The following is a 21,399-nucleotide window of genomic DNA, read 5'->3' as shown; positions in this document are numbered from 1 at the left end:
TCTCACAAACTTTCACATTTATAATATAAGTAGGATTATTTTACTTTTTAAGCATCTACAAAAGTGGTTGTTTTAAGGTTTAAAATTGTTTGTATGTACATAACATCATCATCCATGCATAGAACAGCGAAAATCTAAAAATGCGACATATCACCTTCATCCACTCGTCTTCAACTATCCTATGGTCTACTATATATCAACTTCTATGTCTGACATAACTCTCGATAGTTCAATAGTCATAGCCAGTAGATATAGAAACTACGATAATTTAAAAAATGGAGTTTAGTTATTTGGTAGTAAAAATAAAACAAGAATGAATAATCACTACACTATATTTACAAGGCTACAACTCATTTAGCGGCAATAGCTGGCGCCGGGGACGCTGGTGCCTCCAACTTAGCCGTCTCCGTCTCCTGACTTTCCACCTTCACAATTTCCGGCTCCGGTTCAGGCAAGACCTTGGTCAGTTTCGAAGGGTCTTTGGGCGGTGCCCAGTCTGGTATGATCTTCTCATGTATGCGCCAGGTACCGTAGAGATTAGACAAGTGCTTCTCGAAGACTATGTACTCTAGAACATCTTTGGCTAAAATTTCGCTGCCGTGGAGAAGACGGCCAAAGCGATCGTACACGGCTAGTTGTTGGCGAGTGTGGAAGCGGACTGTTACCTGCAAAAGATAGTGTGTAAAAACATAGGTATGAAAAATGTAGATCTGATAAATGTGCACAGCACGCAATTTCTTTTCGTAGATACAGTTTTGTTTCATTTGATTCCAGACTTTCGGTTGTTAGAACTTTGTGTATTAGCTTTCTACCCTATATATTTATTCTAGTATGTTTGTTTCTTCAGAAAGTAGAGCAACTATAAAATAATAATATAGCAACTATAGACAGGTTTATAGGATATAAACCTGTCGTGATTTATATCTCTTATCAACTTTTGCTATGTTATTGATGCAGCCATATTTATGTACTAGAACCTATGTATGTTTATATTCTGATCCTAGCAACTCAATGTGTTAAAATAACCTTCCTCAGTAATCTATTTGCCAAAACACAAAATATCCATTTGATGCCAGTATAAGATAAAAGTGTGAAATCATCAGTTTCCTATAAATATTGATTTAGAATTCCCAGCCCAAAAATAACATTGTTATCACAATAAAAACCAAAAAAATACCAAATATTTGCTGCATAAACTTTCTACAACAATATTAGCATGAAACAAACCTGTCCAAATATATTCTCCTTGCTAATAATATCGGTGCACCGAGCATGCACCACTCGTGGGGGCTCCAACGACTCCAGAAACTTCCACCGAATAGTCTTGTTGTAACTATTATGTCTAAACTCCGGGTACGCTTTCTCCGTAACATGTATCCTTAGAGCTCTCTTATCGTTATTGGCGAGACTTTCATGTGCCTTTATGTATGTATCTTGAGCTCTTAACGCAAACTCTTTTTGATCAAACTCTTCCTCAAAAGACTTGATCTTACGTATTGCCATCATTGATTTAGATTTCTTCTCAAGCAGTTCTACAGCTTGTTTAGCACGAGTTGTGGAGACGATGGAAGCTTTGCCATCTCCTTCTGGAGGGACGTATGGCTCGAATACTCCTCCTGGAACATTTTTAACATTGTATGAATACACATTCACCATTATGGATTGTGTAATAGGTGCACAGTGATACCATTTTTAGGGTGCCCGTACCCAAAGCGTAAAACAGGATCCTATTACTAAGACTTTGCTTTCTATCGCTCACTGGCTGTCTGTCCATCCATCTGTCAATTGATCCAGTATGAGCAGATATTCTATAGTCTGTTTTTTAATCTCGTAGACTAAATTGACACTTGCAAAATGTCAAACTTACAAATACTGTTGCTAGCTTTTTTTTTGCAGTGTTATACTTACGATACCGGTTTGTTGAATCGTAACTTTTTATCTATAATAGACGAATTTAATATTCATTCAAAGTTTTATATTTACAATTCACGTACGTACACACGGCTGCACGACATGCTACAAACTGCCAGGGATATCTGACCACGCAACGCCATGCGTAATCATCAAGAATAAGCCCATTATTTCAGGATGACTTATTGTAAAAAAAAGATACTTGATTTTATTAACGCTAAGTTTCGGTCGTGCCACATTACTATTTAAGAATTTGCAATAAACTGACCACACTCGTAATGTCAGTTTAGTCTACGAGATTAAAAAACAAACTATAATCAATATTGTTAAAAGGGAACAAAAGAATCAACATTCCAAAAACATAGCAATTCTAAGATCACATTACAGAGCTATGATAGTGAAGGAACAGACAGTGCATCTGGGTCTGCATAAATGCTTGTGAACTATAATATGTCCAGTGCAACTGGCTGATCTTCTTGAGAACAATTGCTGTGACTGACAATCGACTAAGAGGATCATCAAATTCACACAAACCTGTAGCCGAAATATAGAAAGGCCGCTCCATCCACGGCCTTGGTGGCAATAAACCTCTTTCCTTCATCTTCTGCCTTATTTTTTGTGGACTCAAATTGCCGATATCTTCATTGGGATCGGGCAAGTCTACCTTAAGGTACTTCTCAGCTCTCATCTTCTTGAATTTAGGGTTGAAATGCTTGCTTGTGGTGGTGCGGCACGGTTGTGTGAATATCGCAGGGCCCATGCGCAAGGCACCCATCTGAAAATATGAATTTATGAAATATGTAATTGTTACTTACATTTTACTTCATATATAAAATAATTCAGGTATCATTTTTTGTTAGACGAGTAGAAATCTAGGGCTATCTAATCTAGTTGTTGTAATAATCCTGGAAGTTGTTTAAAAGGAAAGAATTCGGGAATATTTGAACATGAACGTACCTTGGTTATTAGAGAATTCGCCATCGTACGGCTTCTGTTTTATTTCTTGACAGTTTCACCACTTCCTTATTTAGAGGATCTATTATACTTCCATCTAAAAACTTATTTAAGTAAAAAGCTAGACACTAAATAGATTTATTTTATTATTTTTATAACCTTAAAAAAATAAGCTGTCACAGCATTGACAGCTGATGGCAGCTGGCAGCAGTAATACAGATAACATAGTAAAATTAAAAGTACGGCAGATTCAGATAAATGAAAAAGAAGGTCAATCAATAATGTAATAAAGGATCAATACAAAATCATAGAATATTTCTATGTCCTTTTACTTTTACTGGTCACTATTCGTGTTTTTCTTTGCAAAGCAAAAGATCTAAACTCTACTAGCGATAACAGTGTATCAGTCCATTTTCATTCGTCCGTTATTTTGTAGAAAATATATTTAAATTTACAATCAATATTTTATTAAATATTGTAGAGGTAACTTTTATTGAAAATAAAATAGCTTTTCCACATAAAACTTATTTTTCTGGACAAGTCAGTTCAGGAAAATTCCTATGCCTGGTAGGTCACACAGATGTTTATGAACAAAAATGTCTATGGTGTTTTGTTTTTTCTGCCATTTTTAGTCAAATACTTTCCATTCAAATTGTGATTTTTTAATAAAGTGATACAAAATTCATCAAATTTATTGTGTCGTCTTTTAAAATATTTTTATTTTTATTAAACTTTAGATTGTGCTGATATATATCAATATTGTAAATTTTTATTGTTTCAACTATTGAAGCATTTCTGTCTCCTAGGAGCGTACTACGTGCTTACTTCTGATATTTTACCTAAATATAAGTAAATTTGAGAAATATTTTTTATCGTTTAGCTTCAAAGACTTGATCTAGATAAACTAGAGAGGAAAACGCTCAGTCAGATTTGAATCGATCGTCGCGACCTCACCGGACATCCGGCGACTCCATAGTCCATACACGTTGTCTCTAGCACAAGGGAATAGAGATCGTCGCAGCGTTTCTTTCTTTTCTGAACAGGCGCAGTCCTAGAGAACTCGCAAAAGGAGTAAAAGGCTCCTACATAACCTGTCACTACGTAAGTATCAGTGCCATATACTTGCTACTTTAGAGCGCGTCGTTGCATTGTTCGATATAAGGAATCTCGAATCTAAACTCCTTGGAGTCCTTGCTGAGTCATAGCCAGGTGATCTCGCTATCAGGTTGTGGAATATTCCTTTTGAACTTAGTTCAGGAGTCCCGATATATTAGAAGTAAGTAAGTGGAACGCGTTTGGACGCCATAATAGTAGGACGAAGGGTCGAGCCTGCCCGGGGTTGCGTGGCGCACGGCGGGCGATGACCTTATAACGGAATGGACCTTTATTAATTGCCACGTGTTTTTCTTTTCAGCAATATATTGTATGAGTCAGAAGGTAGAAAAACCAGTATTATCGGGTCAACGGATCAAGACCAGAAAAAGAGGTAATTTTTTTATTTTCTTTTTAACTCTTACGTTGGCCACATGCCCAGATTCCATGTTTGCGTCCTGAGCTAACTTATCCTAGGAATGTCGGCCCAAGTGATTCGCACATGTTTCTCGAAGACGCTCGATGTATAAACATCGGGTCGTTAATTTAATAATGTTCGCCTTGGCCGTGACACTCGTACACTTTATTCTTAGGTATTTCTTTGTAGAATGTTAGTAATCATAGAGTTGAAGTAGGTCGCCTCACTGTTTGATGTTTCGTAAACTATTTTGAAGTCAAACATGTTGATATTTTCCAAATTTTCCTACCTCATTATAATTTGAAGTAGGTACTTTAGACATAGTTATATTGAAGTTGCTTCTTCAATGATAAGCTTCATTGTTAGTCATAATATTCCTGTTTATACTTAATATCATGTTAAAATTAAAACAATAAGTTCACTGAGCCACACGATCACAATGCTTTTAAGATCAGTCTTTGTTTTAGATTAATTTTTCAATTTATAATGTAGTTATTTTATAACTTAAACACTTTCTTCACAACTTTTCACTTTACTCGCACAACATAACAATACATGGATGGACGTTATTAACAATTCATCTTGTGTATTTAATTTTATTCTCTATTATAAAGCGTACAAACAGCATTTTGATATCATTCTTCATACTTCTACATTTATTTCTTACATTATATGTATTAATATTGTGCAATTGCAAAAATTATGTGCGCAGTTGCAATTTCTCAATCTATGGAACTTATTTCTTTTTATTTGATCACAAGCAATTGATATATTCAGCCTATATAATTCAGAATTCTTTGACCTCACTCACGATATAACTGACTTTCTCTTTGACATTTTAAAACTGTACTTTTTAAGTTAAAGAGATGTTGTTTTTTTACATATTCTGAACTGTATTGTAAGCTATTTTCATGATATTTTTTATTACACAATACTGCAAAGAAAATAACAAACCTGATTGTAACTGTTTTTTTCTGCATTTTTCTAAACAATAAAAAACAATACTAAACATAATAGATTTCCTGATCACTTGACCACGAGTAAAGAGACAGTATAATGCTTTTGTCAACCTTGACTACTTCCTAGATCCAACCTTACCTTTAACTATTGAAGTTCTAGATCATTCTATGTAGTTTTCAAATAGAATAGATTTGTATCAATTAAAGTTCATTCACCTTACATGCCAACATATCAATAATTATGTATATATGTGCCAATTTAAATATAGACTTGGGTATTATGTATCATACTATTATTGGCTGTATGTATTAAAATATCTAAGCCTGTGAGGTAGTATGAAAATGTTTTGTGCATTTTCGTTTTATCGTAATAACATTGTTTAAATGACTTGATCAATTGAATCATTATTTTAAGCCATACTATATTAATTTAATATGTATTTTTGTAAAGAGTTCTGTCAAGATTTTTTATATTTAGTGAAGTGCTTACCCAAATGGAGTATAGGTAGTTTAATTATTAACATCTAGCAATAGTCTTGTATATTAATCAAAACCATAAATAAATAAGACATTGCAATAACATACATACCGGGGAGTGTTGCACAAATAACTAAATTGCAGAATGGTAGTTATTTCAATTGTTATAACTGACCCTTGTCGGGACAAATATAGCTTGGACTTTGTACAGCACAATAACTACAATGGTTATTATCTGAGTGATCTTAAAATGTTATATTCTTTATATGTTTATAATTCTATAGAATGTAAAGAATCTGCTAGTAGTTATGTTCTGCCCTGCAGTTTCACTTATGTCTAGAGGGACCCATTTCCATCACCGGGATAAAAGTAGCCAAGTCCATCTCCCGGGTGCTACCTATTATCACCCAATCATTTTATCATGAAAGAACACACACGCAGACTTACTTTCAGAATCTTATTAGACTTTACATCATTTAAAAAGTATTGACTCATAAGTACTTAATTAAGCACTAGTTGAAATTAATCTAATCAACTTGCAAATCTGTGCTTAAGACTTAAGTATCAAATTAGCATGACTAATGTTAGATTTCAATAACCTTTCTATCTCTGGTAAGCAAATGAACAGATAGATATTTTATTGAAATCTGCAGTTTTTCTTTATTCCATATCAATTAAAGTGCATGTTTTCATAGGTATTTTATGTTTCTTTAAATGATATTCGACCATCTGCCATTGTGTGCACATTATGGTATCTTTATGTCAATGCGAGAAATAAATTAACACATGGTGCTTTTGATAGCTTAGCAACACAACCATTATTAATTTAATTGTGCATGTGGTCCATTGGTTAATTCCTGGCCGCTGATAAATATTGTGGGGATTTTCCTTGTAGAAATTAACAGCTTATAATTCAAAATACATATATGAATACAAAACGAAATTAAAACAAAACATTCAAAATAATTTCTACCTATATGTGTGTATTTTGATGTTATTTAGAACAGACTTCTACAAAACAAACTTTCCTATGACATTGTCTTTAATTATTTTGTATTGTGTCAATAAAAGCAATAAACGACTATCAATCCTATTAAATGAATTCAAGGGACGGAACCAGTCCGAATGAGGCCAACTTCTGTAATTTATGCTAAGTGTTGAAGGAATTAGGTGTTTCATACTATGTTGATATTTCATTACTGACATTTATTTTGTACGTTCTGCGTATCTTTTGTAACGTGAATGGGTGATATTTTACCTTCTTTAGCAAGATGTTATCGCATCACTGAATGCGACCTTTTTTGGAGTTGTATCGTCATGTTTGAAGGTCAGAGATGCTAGGTACCTTTGTCAAGCCAATTTGCAGCTTATTTCATGTATTGTCACGCTAATATTGTGAATGTGTATATTTGTTACTTCTTCAAATGGCGGAACTGATATTAAACTTGGCAGTTGACTTTACACAATGTTCAGGCTACTTCTTATCCAGGTACTCGAAGTAGTTCCTTCAGGAAGCGTGTGTAACCGCTTATGCGGGCTTTTCAAAATTATGTTGTCAATATCCAGAAGACCATTCCTCCCCTTCATTACCAATGTGGTTTTCCTTTTAAAAAGAATCGAGTTACCTACTCAAAAATGCACATACTAAAGGTTGCCGTTTCGAGAATAATCTGCCTCTATTCATTCGGCTGCAATAATGACGTCAATCGCTGCACTGGACATAAATATCACTGTCCGAAGAATATCTGAATGCCACAGATATCATATCGATTAAATATTCAAACGAGGTTCGTGCCGAATCGAATGATTCATCAATTTCATGGGTAACCTTTCACCTTCATTGAATTAGTGCCTTGACATAGATAGCCTAAGTTAGATCGAATGCCTGATTAATTTGGAAATAAGCGACAATTTGAAATGTGAAGATAGGAGATTCTGAGTTCGATTCTCGGATCTGGCAATATCTTTTTTCATGTAGGTTTTCTTAGCATTGGAGCTTGCAGCCCCTTTGTGGGAAGTAAGTTAACTCCCCCTTAACAGTAAGGATAACGAAATCCACACGTTTCCTTGCTGTTATTTCGAACAAGTTTGGCATTCGTTACGGGTAGACGGAAACCCGAAAGTTTGACAACTAGTCTTACGATTGGCAGTCGATCCCAACAGCGAAAAAGTTAGGCAGATGATTATGTAATTCAAACCTGAGTAAAGCGAATTTTGTCCATTAATTTCGTAATAAAATCTAGTCTTGATTCCATTGCCGTATCGACCATTAAGTTTCAAAGTCAAGTTTATAAAGCAGATGTAGGTCGCCCACAAATCGATGGACTTGCTACCAAGTGCAAGTGCTCTTACATAGAATAACTTAGCTGTTACTTGCAGACTTGTCGTAAATCTATACTTTATGAAGGAATTTTGAAGCAATCATACTAATATTGTAAACGCGAAAATCTGTATATGGATGATTTTTGAACCTCATTCACTCAAAGAAACTGAATAATATATAGGCGAAAAACTGGATAATATATATAATATATATATATAATCATAAAGGCTCCTTTTTATCCACGTGTGGAAAGTAGTTCCCTCCGAAAGTGGGTGTAACATCTGGAGGAAATTGCTTTGAGAATAAATAAGGGATATTACAACATTATTGCATTCATGGAGAGGGTATGTTATCCCCAATTTTGTACACATACCTAAGTACCTAGACATAAGCGATGTATGTTCTTCGAGGTTTTACCAAAAGTTTACAAAATTCGACATTCAAATACAGCAATGACACTGTTTTACATAAATATCATCTCGCAGGTAAAGTTATACATAACCATTCGATACATAGTCTGTATATATTTGTCGGAAATTTTCCTGTTTACTTGTTATATTTTCCTGGTAACATTTGGATTTTTGTAATCGCATTTTATTTGCTTTAATTATTAACGTCTCTTGAGTTTGAGAGGGTATTTATTCATCGTCCTTCGTCGAGAAAAAACAGCTCTGATTTTGGTCTTTCAGCTAACCGCTTTTGTATAAGATTCTTTGGTTAATTAATCCCGGGAAGTAAATAATATTATTCAGTTAACATCTATTTGTCTTTCTCTTTACATCACGATTAAGAGGACGAATTGGAATTTTTGGCGCCAAGGATGTCAATTTTTCTCAGTAAATACAAAACGGATCAAAATACAACTTGGTTACCTGAAAGTTCATGATATAAGCCTTATTTTGTTAGTTGTAGAAACATGATTAGGTAACTTTTATAACAGAGAAAAATATATCAAACATACCTCTTTTTAAAAAGAGATTCACATATTATGGGCAAACGGGACCGATTTAAGCCTCTTAACTTTTTTAGTAGTTGAGTATATACATACTCTTTAAAATGGTAGTAGGAATTTTTATTAAATTATCATTTCTAAATATTAAAATTACAAAACCATTTTGTCGCTTACGACTTTTAGTTATAAGCTAGCGCGCGTATTGTTATCCTCGCCCCGCTCAGACGCTCCGACCCCTTTTGGCGCCTTAGATGCGCGTGCCGGTTATGGAATTATTGTTGACCACTTCCTCGCCTTAAGCTACTAAGTGGTCTTATTTTTCGAACTTATTCATATCGACGGTATTACTTTTCAAGTTTCTCAATAAAACATCAATATATTACCAATAGCAGTCATAAAACGCTTGGCCATCACTCCATATTATTTATTACGTAGTGAAGACGCCACTAGGTGATCACTCGAACCCCGGTAGTATCCGCCGTGCTAACAACGACTAACGGTACATAGTAGCGGTACTTGACTCCGATGTATGACAACGAAGCTTTTATATCTACGTTTGTGGCAAATGAATACGTGGAGATTTTAGACAACAGAACATCGTCTTGAGCCTTTTCCCTGCTTTGTTGGGGTCGGCTTCCAGTCTAACCGGATGTAGCTGAGTACTACTGCCAAGGAGCGACTGCCTATCTGACCTCCTTAACCCAGTTACCCGGACAGATATCCTATGTCATTACCTGACTTTTCCCGTTTCTCTCGTGAATTATACTCGATTAAGACTTGTGCACTTATGTATGTTTTCTCCGTCTATAGCAGAGTATGAAGGGTCTCTTTAAACTATGGTCTACAGTTTTTAATCTGCATTGTATCTTTTATCTTTATTGAGTTAGGAGTTTTACAGAAAACTGTAAAATGGCACATTTTCAGTTATTATACAAGCGAAGTTAAAACAAACGGTCACATTTATATAAGGACAAAGTCAAACACAACCTTTGAGCATGTTGTGTAAGACTTTGAAAGAAGCTTCAATAATGTTCCCCGACCTTTCTCCCGTTGAGTAATACTTGCTGACCTTGTTCCCTTTTCTGCAAGGTTTATGGTTCTGTTTTTGACGTAATTCCTGACACATTTTATCGGTATTATTCAGGATATTTGCGTATTACCAAATAATAACTACACTTCCAAAATATTGAGACTTTCCTTCTAGTAGTTGATATTTTTTTGGTGATCCAATCAAAAACCTGATCCGCCCGCATCAAAAACTTCTTAATTAAAGCCTACAAAAATATTTGATCCTAAACAAAATAACCAAACGTTGTGGCCATGAAGACATCAAAGTTAATTATTACGTATGACATTATCTTAAAGAATTTACCACTGTTATCTCAATACAAACAGATTAATTCAATGTCACCCAGTTAATTTGGAACTTCATTATTGGTCATGAATTTTTTTTTATTATTTTCTTATCATCTATGACAAAATTCATAGCCCTGTTGTACTTAGTTACAGCTGCAATAGGAACGAAATACAAACATCCAAATTCAGAACCTTGTGGTTTCAGTAGTCGGTTAAAAATCGAGCAAAATGGAGCCTTTTAACGTACCAAATGAGTCTGTCCGTCCGACCCTCGAAACTTGAATTAAAGCGGAAATGAAGACTCGTTCCCAAAAGGAACACTACCAGCCGCCATTTTGTATAGTAGGTATACACATGTAAACATTATACATCTTTCAAAATGGCGTCTTGAAGTTAAAACTACAAATTAGTATAGAATATTTACATAACGCGAGTGTTAGTGAACTTTTCGTGAGGTGACATTGGCAGTGGCCAGTCTTATGTAATTTGTAAAGATAGCAAATGAAAAAAACGAGGCCAAACATGTTTATCTAGACAGACAAAACATTTTGGCAACCAAATAATTTTGTTTACGTAAACACTTTTCAGTTCAGAGGAACACATAATTGGTTACGTCTACCCTCAGGCAAATCGTAAAACAAAGCATAGAAAACAAAATGTTCTACGTTTACATATTACGATTATTATAAATTCATCAATATAAAATAAGAATAATGATTTTCAGTGTACAAACATGTGCGATAATTCCTTGAAGACAAAATTTTGTTCCAAAATATGAACGCTAAATACATAACTAGCATGTAGTCACAAGACACAACGTCCTTCACAAGTACAATAAGGAGATTTTCTCACCTGTATGTAAAACATAATTTTGTAATGTACTAATTTTTACCAAACTTCTATTGTTCTAATTTTGGCACGCCTTGATTCGTTTACGCAATCATTTCAGTTCTGCTGTTCTATCAAATGCTCTTAAATTCATGTAACATAATAGAATACCTAACTATGTATAATATGCGTTATAAAGTTACCTTAAAGCTCAAACTTAAGAGCATTTATACATTCAAACTTAAACAAATAATTTGATTGAACAGGCTTAGTGGTCTAGTGGGACATACAAAATCCCATTATGGGACCATGAAAAAAATTACTTTTAAGTGTGCCACATTTGGGACACATTAGAAAATGGCATACTGACCTAATATACAACAGGAAGTCTAAAAACCCTGAAGCTTATCTTCCCCATTCAGTATTTGTCGGTTGGCATTAAGTATTTTTGAAGAAATTATCAGCTAACCAACCAACCAAGGCTTATAATGCTATCGTACCCAAAACTAGGTCGCCGAGATAAGTTGAAATCCAACTAGTCTTGGCAAATACTCGAATGTATTACTACTTAGTTGGAGCGCATTAAGTTATGTGTGCACGGCCCAATTTGTACTGTGGAAGACACTAACTTAGAATCCTCAGGTATTATTAGATTTTAAATTGAAAATTAGTTTTGTAGTCAAGGGTTTCGAAGCTGCCGTGAATTTTGGACGACATTGTTTCTTTCGGGTGTTAGGTCTAAGTCTCTTGCTGAGATTTAAGCCGTTTAGTTAAGCTTTATTGTAAAAAGAAAACTTAGTTACGCTAGTTCGTGTCAAGCCCTAGCTCTCAGTCCTGTGTCTGATCTCCCCTAAGAGAGTGAGGGAATAGAGTGTACCTGTGTCATGTCTAATGTAATCTTAAATATTTACTCTATATTTAACAGTATGTTTGCTTCGTTCCAGATGAGAAAGAGAAGTACGATCCGAACGGTTTCCGCGACGCGCTCGTGCAAGGTCTGGAGCGCGCCGGCGGCGACCTGGACGCGGCCTACAAGTTCCTAGACGCGGCCGGCTCCAAGCTCGACTACCGGCGATATGGCGAGGTCATATTCGACGTGCTCATCGCTGGGGGGCTGTTGCGTGAGTACCCAACACTTAAAATTCCTTGAAGAAGAATTAAATTGACGTGGGGGAATTGACTTGGCAGTTAAAAAAAAATAAGTTTCATTTTGTTATCCATACAACACTGGCCGTTATGCCTACCTACATACAGTGAATTTATCATAGATCATCGGCAGTCAATTTAATAGGTTCGACTGATCAAATGGCTCTAAATCGTGTTGAAGAGAAAATCTCTGTTGAAGATATTGTTCTATAATACTTAGATGGGGGTTAAGCTAATAGTTCTATGTGTTATGGCCTTAAACAACAACTAAATCTTTATAAAACTTGACAACTCAATTCCAACACACCAACACCTCAAATGATGAAACACTTGGCTAGAGTCCTGAACTAATTGTTGACAAAACCTGTTCGTTCGTTTTTTATCTGACAACCTACCTCTTAACTTTACCACCTACTTTCATACAATATGATACTCATGAGCTTTCTCCCTGACAGTCCCCGGCGGGTCGGTGTCGATGGACGGCGAGTCCCCCAAAACGAACACCTGTATTTTCACCGCGAACGAAGATATGGAGACCATGCGAAACTTTGAGCAGGTAAGGAGCTTATTATTGAAATATTGTTGTTGTTAGGTGATCTGGAAACCCTTGGTAGAAAGATGATTCGTATTAAGATGATTTAATGCCTATTTTATAACCTCTCTTTCCATTATTTTTTATTTTATTTATTTATTAACTTACAATTGGAGAATGAATTTTGACTTTAATTAATTTAAACGTTAAGTTATTTCCATCAATTACAAAAAAATGGATAGATAGGATAAAGAAATCACCATTAGCAAATTTAACAATCTAAAAACTCCGATTTATAAAAAAAAAAATCTATTCCAACATTTTATCGACTAATTATAATAAGAAATATAATTTTCAACAAACACATCAACTACATAATACATACACATTATATAATAAATAATACTTACAAAATACTTTTATAAAATCTAAATAAAAAGACTAGGGGGGACATAGGTATCTTTTTTTCCGCGGGCTGCGGAACGGGATACCTATTAAAACCGACATAAAGTCGAGAAGGTCAAACCTACCACCCACAGAAATATAATTTCAAAGGAGTTGTTTATGTTTTTTTAACTTTTTGTATGTCTAGAATATCCGTTTACATGATGAAAAACATGGCTAGAGTCCTGAAACCACAGTGTTGAGAAACCCTTTCTCGTTCATTTATTTCTGACACAATATTGCCTCACTAACACATTAACACATAGTTGTAACACACACTAATGCATTAAGTGTTTGTTCGCAGGTATTTGTGAAGCTCATGAGACGTTACAAATACTTGGAAAAGATGTTTGAGGAAGAAATGAAAAAGGTGAGTTTTATTCATAATTTATTTGACTATCAAAATGATTTTACAACAACTGTTGTAGGATTTAATTAGATAATTATCAAGCATACTTAAAAACGATGACGGTATCTGAGAATACACATAAAAATCTTATTGAAAGAGGAAACTTAAAACCTCTTCAAACTTAGTATTTGGTCACGGGTGTGACATATTCCATTAGCCCGCCCAATAGATCATTAAAATGTTATCATTCCTTTACAACTAAAATGCGCTTTCAACGAAACTACTATGATAAAGTTAAAGCTAAAATAATAGTAACATTGCGACAATCTGCGCCGTGATTTATGCCGCAAGTAAAAAACATGAAATTTGCTACACTCGCGACTTGGAAGCAGGCCAAATAAGTTTATGAATTACTTCAATTCACAATATTTGTGATTTCAATCGATGTTGTTGGACTACAATCCTATGTTAAAGTTTGTTGTAGAATGTCGTTTTGCAGATACTATTAGACTTTTTAAATTAATTAAAAAGATGTTAAAGCAAGCTTTAGCTTAAGCTTTTAAATATGGATGATAAGAGGAAAATATTATAACAGTAATATGTAATTGATCGGAGCAGTCGCTGTAGCCGAATATGGCAATGAGGCTATGTAGAAATCAAATAAATCTCGTGACTATAATAAAATTGTATGTATTTGTTTCAGGTGCTTGTGTACCTAAAAGGTTTCGAACCTCTACAGCGCATAAAGCTTGCTCGTATGACTGCACTATGGATCGGTACGTTACTGTCTTTATTATGTATTTATAGATTTATAACTCACATACGACGTTTGGATTCCAATTACACTAACAAGTGAAGGATAATTTTAAAATTCATTTTCTAGTACAGAAACTAAGTTGACTACACCAAAATCCTTGAAAATAATCTTTCACCATAAAATAATATTTGGTATCTTTTTCCTTATAAGAAAAAGAGATTTTTCATAATAAGTCGCAATGATTGAAAAATTGATTGATTTTCTTACGTTTACTCTTACACAACAAATAAATAATTCTGTCATATCTATACACCTATTTCACCATACTATTTAGAAGCTCCCATAGCTTATTTCAAAACTTGCCACCCATACACAAAAGTCCGTGAGTTCAAATCCCACTCGAGGCAGCAGTTTTCAAGAAAAATGCACACGATTAGAGCCATGTAACGTTCTTTGCGTTGCGCGGTGTCGAAGTAGTGCTATATTGAAGTATAGCCAATAATTAGTACAAGTAATTATTACTTGAACTACATGTGGTTACGCGACATTTTTTTATAATAATTCTAAAGTATTATTAGCTCTCGGTATGAGGATAATGCAGGTAAAAATGCAGAATCTTTATTATCTTTATGATATGAGATTGTGTTGTGTTTCTGCTAAAGTAGACAAAATTAAACTTACTTTAGTTCAAAACAGTATAAAATACCGGAATATTATCAATTTTGCAACAATTTCATGTCCCATACACATTTTGATTGTGAACGATCCACCTACCATATTATCTCTGCATCATCCTAAGGTTGACTGGAGAGAATGCCTGTGGCATTAAGTCCGCCTATGTAATATTATGTTCCATAAAGTTAAATAAATAAATAATGACATTTCTCATATATTAAAAAACTGGGCAAGTAGAAAATTTTATTTTAAATCGTTTTTATCACACTGTAGAGTTGCGTTGTCCGAAGTTACACTTACACCATATATTTACAAACTTTCTCCGTCCACCAGGCAACGGCTGCGTGCCCCCGTCGGTGCTGCTGGTGCTGGTGAACGAGCACCTGCTGAAAGACAACCTCGCGCTGGACTTCGTGCTCGAGGTGTTCGCGACAGTGAAGGCGGAGCGCGGCGTCACGTCGCTCGTCACGGCCCTCAAGCGCGGACAGCTTGAAGGCAGGTCAGTAACACCAGCATTGTGTAACTGTAAAAAGAAAAAAAAAAAAAACATTTTTTTTAACGCAAAATATCGTACACAAGATAGCAACAACGGGAAAAAATAATACAAGTAGGTAACAATGAAATTATGATAATATTATAAAGCTGAAGAGTTTGTTTGTGAACAATTCTTTCGGTGTTAGATAGCCCATTTATCGAGGAAGGCTATAGGCTACTTTTTATCCGGTTTCATGCAGAGGTTCCCACGGGATGCGGGTGAAACCGCTGGCAGAAGCTAGTAATAAGAATAAATATTCAATTTTTGTGTCGTGCCTTTGTCCGTGGAATAAAATATAGCCATATCATTGAGGGATAAAAGAGCATCAGCAGTGAGATATTTTTTATCGATGTTGTAGAAATTAACCTACCTTGTTCTACTTTATTTAACCAAATGAAGGAATTTTTAGTTGTAGCCAATAAGTAATACATTCGATCGTCATATTCAACTTGTTCCCTGACGCATTTTGTGACGGATTTTGAAATAGAATTCGTTGTTCGAGTCGAGGGTATAACAGTGCGTCATTGTACTGGCTTGTCGTACTATTGCGACACAGTCATTAATGCCGCTACAACCATTTAAACATAACACAAATATTACCATACACAGAACCAAAAAAGGATTAGGTTTCCTCCTTTATACAACATATTTGATTTTATAACTTATTTAACTATCATGAAACTAGCTTCTGTCAACAGTTTCACACGTGAAAGGGCCTTGGAAAATGGATTGAGCAAGAAATATTTAAAAAATCGGAGCTGTAGTTGAGATAAGCGTGTTCTAGCCAACGAACTCTTCAGCTTATGCTAGCTCCTGAAAGGGTTAGATTTGTGAATGTAAAAGTTTATATTGTGTACAGGCTATTGGAGTTCCTGCCGCTGAACCGTCGCAGTGAGGACGTGCTGGCGTCTTCGTTCGCTTCCAGAGGGCTCGGCGAGTTGCTGCGCCTGCATCGTGCACAGGCCTCCCAAGTATGTATATCCTATATAGGAAAACTAGCTTCTGCCAGCGGTTTCACCCGCATCCCGTGGGAACTACTTCCCGTACCGGGATAAAAAGTAGCCTATAGTCTTCCTCGATAAATAGGCTATCTAACACCGAAAGAATTGTTCAAATCGGACCAGTAGTTCCTGAGATTAGCGCATTCAAACAAACAAACTCTTCAGCTTTATAATATTAGTATAGATTACAACATTGATACGATTATTTACGTTATGCACTATTATACTGATTAGAAAGTTCAGCCTAAAAGTGTTTTGCTTTAGGAACGCGAAATTACTTATTATGCAGAACAAACAACATTATGATATGCAAGCATAGCCTACTTATATTGTATGTGTGCCTATTTTGTACCAAAAAATTCTACTGCACAGATAGAAGTTTTCAGACTTGCCAAGTTCTTTTTGGTGCACTGTATTTGTGTGAAAATATTTCTTAAAATAATATTCAAATGGCCGCTACCTACATAAATAGAAGTATGAGTAATCCTGATTCTGCCATGGAGGACAATCATTTTCACCAAATAAAATTGGGATATTGGGATTGGGGTTGATGATCTCTCTCTTGTCATATACTAATGCTATGTATTCGTTGTGCAGGAGGCACGTCGCGAGCTGACGCAGGCGCTGCTGGACGAGCTGGCGGAGGAGAAGCCCATCCGCGACCTCATCCAGGAGCTGCGCGACATGGCCGCCAAGCACGCCATCCCCGACCATGAGGTCGTCGCCATTGTGAGTATACACTACTATATACTGAACACAGTCAATCTCCGAGCCTTTTTTCCCAAATATGTAGGGGTCGGCTTCCTGATATACTGAACGCAGATGTTCCACAAAATATTATAATGTTGTTCGTTAATTCTACATGTAATTTTTTTGTTGTCGAATACTAACTTTTACATAATTTTCTCACTAGTGGATTTTATGATGTCGCGAGGTTTTTAACGTGATTTTTGTACCGGTTGTTGTAAATTATTTGCTGTTGCGCGACAAGGAAGGCAAAAGCAGAATGGTATCGTGCAGCAAATCGTCATTGCGAAAGCGCTGTTACACTACTGCCTATGTTCGAGAAATTGACCATTTGTCCATTCGCATATGAAATTCTCGTATTAAGTTTTAAGTAGGTATAACTTAAGTTATGTATTACATTGACTCTAAAAATTTCTAATGATGATACTCGATGACGAGTCGGAGTGCAACTAGAAATCGTTTCGAGCTAGTTCGGACTGAGTCTTTCAGTCCGTCCCAAGTTTGTCACGCGATCTTTTTGTACCTTGTCGATATGGCAGTCTGATTGTACCAAAATCAACCTTATTTCCATACTAATAGAGGTGGATATTACTAATTAGTTTATTTGTTGTAGATATGGCAATGTGTGATGTCCCGTGGTGAATGGAATAAGAAGGAGGAACTGTTAGCAGAACAAGCAGCTAAACATTTGCGCCATTACACGCCACTGTTGGCTGCCTTCGCGCAGTCGGCTAAGGCTGAGATTGCGTTATTAACTAAGGTATGTTATTGTATTTTGTTATTTACTCATGATAAAATGTGTTTACTTACTGCAGGAAAACATATTTTCTATTTCATCTCTTTCTTTAAGTGAAATAATTTTTAAAAACCAGTTGAATTTGATTTTCATCTAGGAACATTAGGAAAACTTCTTCCGATAGGTCAGGTCACTGAAAAGCAAAACAAAGATTTCGATTTAGAAATCTCAAGCATATGTAAAAGGTTAGGTTAATATATTTTTATCTTTCAACTTTATTTACAAGCTACATTTATAATTATGCAATAATTCTTATTTGCCAGGATTATAAAAAGTAACTATTTATTAATTTTGTTTTTTTAACCCAGACATCTATTTCTTCCCTACACAGGTGCAAGAATATTGTTACGAGAACATGAACTTCATGCGCGCGTTCAGCAAGCTTGTCGTAATGCTGTACAAGACCAATGTGCTGTCGGAGGAGGTGATCCTCAAGTGGTACCGCGAACCCAACTCCAGCAAGGGCAAGATGATGTTCCTCGACCAGATGAAGAAGTTCGTCGAGTGGCTACAGAGCGCCGAAGAAGGTGGGGGACATTACTTTTGTGGTCATTTAGGAAATCAGTCATTAGGATTATTTTAGGCTAGTAAATTAGCACTCTTTCACGTCAATTACATTGGACAAGCACCCCCAAAGTCTCCCTTTCACCACTTCTTAGTGCTGAAAAAACTTCACAGCAACAAGGAACTGCTTACGCCGGATTTCAATAACACATTTGTGGTTTTGTAAACTAGAGAAAGGATATAAATTAAACAATATACATCTTAGATATCAATAAATAATAGCTTATTCACTTACTGTTATCCACAGATAACTGTTCATCTGGGCAACCTATTTCACGCACTTATAGCTGACCTCTCCATATGAAATGTCATTTTATTAATTTTACCGTAATGTGTAAAACTCATGATACTAATAATTGTTGTTTGTAATTCCAGAGTCCGAGAGTGGCGAAGAAGAAGATTAGATTAAGAGCAGCGAGTGAGACTGACAACACAACGCGCCGTCCCACCATTGAAGCATAATCACACCCGCGCACCGACTGCCGACTGACCCCCAGCTGACAGCCGACCGACGCCCGCCAGACCGACTGCCCGACCGACTGCCCGACACTCCGCACGGGGCGGCGCTGACCCGGCCGTCGCACCTACTCCGACATACTCTACCATAACGTTAATATAGGGCGACCACAATACGGGACAATGTTTTCTACAACTGTATATTATTCATTTCTAAATAACATGTTGATGAAATACCATATTTTTTATTCAATTTTTTTAGTAAAATTCAAATAAATGGTGGAAACCAGCTCTTGTTTTATTTTCTTAAGTTTAATGAGAAACGTATCTTTCATAGAACCTATAATAGTAACTGATTATGGGCCCTTTTGTCATGCGTGTTTACGCTGTCTCACTATCACCTACCGTATTCTACAACTATCAATTTTTAATTAATACACATCTGCAGCAGATAAGGCATAACAAGTTGTTTTCCTGCGGATTCACCCGTTACAAGGGTTTCTGTAACAGGATAAAATAATAGCCATGTTACAATAGCGAAAAGATTTTTCAAATCGGATCAGTAGTTTCGGAGCCTTTAGTGTTGGGACAAGCAAACTAAAACATCCGTTCCTCGTACAGCATGCATCACGCATGCGGTTTTTGGTCAGTTGTAGCTATTGACAGATAAAAAAATACCCATTCTACTCTCCGCAGCCGGATATAATATAGAATTATGATGACACCCGTCATTCGTCAATACGTATGACTCATAGGCTTTTCCGCTATGTCCAAATCTATATTATTGAAATTTAATCAAAATCCTTGCCTTATCGCCTAAAACAGTAGTCTAAAACCTAACACCTAAAACAGTAACACAGTAAATTTTCTTAGTGCACACACTATTGTGAATTTTCGGATACCTAAAATTATTACTTGTGTGTAATACAATTTTTAACAATGCAAACTTGCAAAAGTTGGACGGTAATATAACATGTATTTGCTTGACAACACATTTATTTTATCCATTAAACGCTAAACTACAATTTAATTCTTCAGCGACCGTTCCCCACAGAAATCGCAACAATACGAGACCTTGGTAGACCCCAACTCCGTTACTTATTCAAGTCTGGAATAACTTAAACTTCATAATACATTTATAAGAACCAGTACTGTACACAAAACGATTTATTTCGTAATAACTGCCGCTTTTGTACAAAAGAGAAGGAAATTCTACAATGGCGTCGCCGTTTTGCACTAGGCCCTCCGAATTCAGAGGGGACAAACAGGTTAGGGATGTTAATTCGTAAGTTTGCTGTACCATTCGGCAAATTATAAAAAAATAACCCATTCAATGTGTTTGCTTTGAATTTACCTACATTATTGAACCCAAAAAAATATGTTAAGAGGAAGGAGGAGTCTTGTCAAGTACCTATAATTTAGGCAATTCGTCAGATCCATACGAATAAACAAAATCGTCTACTCATTCCTTTTTGGGATACATTGATTTTCGTACCTAAATTCTTTGACATCTATAGAGGAAACTTATTATTTGTCTGTACCATAAATGCTCCGAAACTACTTCTTTAAATTCTTCCACGGTTGAGAAGCTATAACACTATCCCCTGACGACATAAGCTATATTTTATCCGGGTACCTCTACGAGACACAGTTTCCACGAAACACGGTTGAAACCGTAGGAAACGGCTAGTGTTTAATAAAGGATTAAAATAGAGGAGAATTTAATCTTTTAAAAATTACGAGTTTTCTCATGACTTTTGAAATCCTTAACTCTGAACCTACGGAACACCTATTTTGAGTTAGGTATAAAGCGGCGTACAAAAGGCAGATTCTAGAAGCAGCAAGGATCCTTACATTCAAAATGCTTGTGCACGTTACCATCCCACAAAAAAACTGACAGACATGCAAAATTATTTAGCATTCATTTCTAAAATTGATTGCGTAATCTCACATTCGTTTCCATAGACAAATAAAGCAAGGGGAGGCAACCTTCCGGAGCATTCAGGACTTGTTTAACGGCCATAACATTGTCCCAGCGTTCGTTTTGTTTCGCCCCTCTTGCCCAAGGACAGCGCGGGCCGCCGCACCAAGGTCACGTCAGGTGATGCCAAAACGTTGCACGTGTTA

The 21,399-nt window shown here is 35.8% G+C and overlaps 2 protein-coding genes across 3 annotated transcripts; one reads left to right on the top strand and one right to left on the bottom strand.

Moving 5' to 3' along the window:
• Window positions 1–318: 318 nt before the first annotated feature.
• Window positions 319–3,269, bottom strand: LOC124640579 (probable 39S ribosomal protein L45, mitochondrial). The gene is made up of 4 exons (XM_047178400.1): window positions 2,869–3,269; window positions 2,446–2,686; window positions 1,228–1,616; window positions 319–665 (listed from the first exon to the last, which is right to left on the bottom strand). The coding sequence occupies exons 1-4, from the start codon at window positions 2,890–2,892 to the stop codon at window positions 351–353; spliced, it is 969 nt and encodes a 322-aa protein (XP_047034356.1). The 5' UTR covers window positions 2,893–3,269; the 3' UTR covers window positions 319–350.
• Window positions 3,270–3,644: 375 nt separating this feature from the next.
• LOC124640578 (protein krasavietz) lies at window positions 3,645–19,561 on the top strand. 2 transcript variants are annotated; one of them, XM_047178398.1, is made up of 12 exons: window positions 3,645–3,966; window positions 4,280–4,351; window positions 12,215–12,391; window positions 12,872–12,972; window positions 13,697–13,762; window positions 14,445–14,517; window positions 15,507–15,672; window positions 16,568–16,679; window positions 17,307–17,438; window positions 18,070–18,216; window positions 18,584–18,779; window positions 19,192–19,561. In XM_047178398.1, exons 2-12 carry the CDS (start codon window positions 4,291–4,293, stop codon window positions 19,218–19,220), a joined length of 1,260 nt encoding a protein of 419 aa, XP_047034354.1. In that variant the 5' UTR covers window positions 3,645–3,966; window positions 4,280–4,290; the 3' UTR covers window positions 19,221–19,561. The 2 variants fall into 2 exon arrangements, with proteins under 2 accessions (XP_047034354.1, XP_047034355.1); XM_047178399.1 differs by lacking the exon at window positions 3,645–3,966 and adding an exon at window positions 3,999–4,141.
• Window positions 19,562–21,399: the final 1,838 nt, after the last annotated feature.

This window comes from Helicoverpa zea, chromosome 21 (genome assembly GCF_022581195.2).
Source record: "Helicoverpa zea isolate HzStark_Cry1AcR chromosome 21, ilHelZeax1.1, whole genome shotgun sequence".
In the NCBI taxonomy this organism is placed as follows: Eukaryota; Metazoa; Arthropoda; class Insecta; order Lepidoptera; family Noctuidae; genus Helicoverpa; species Helicoverpa zea.
Note: the sequence above shows the minus strand (reverse complement) of the source record. Positions and strands in the feature narration are given on the sequence as shown.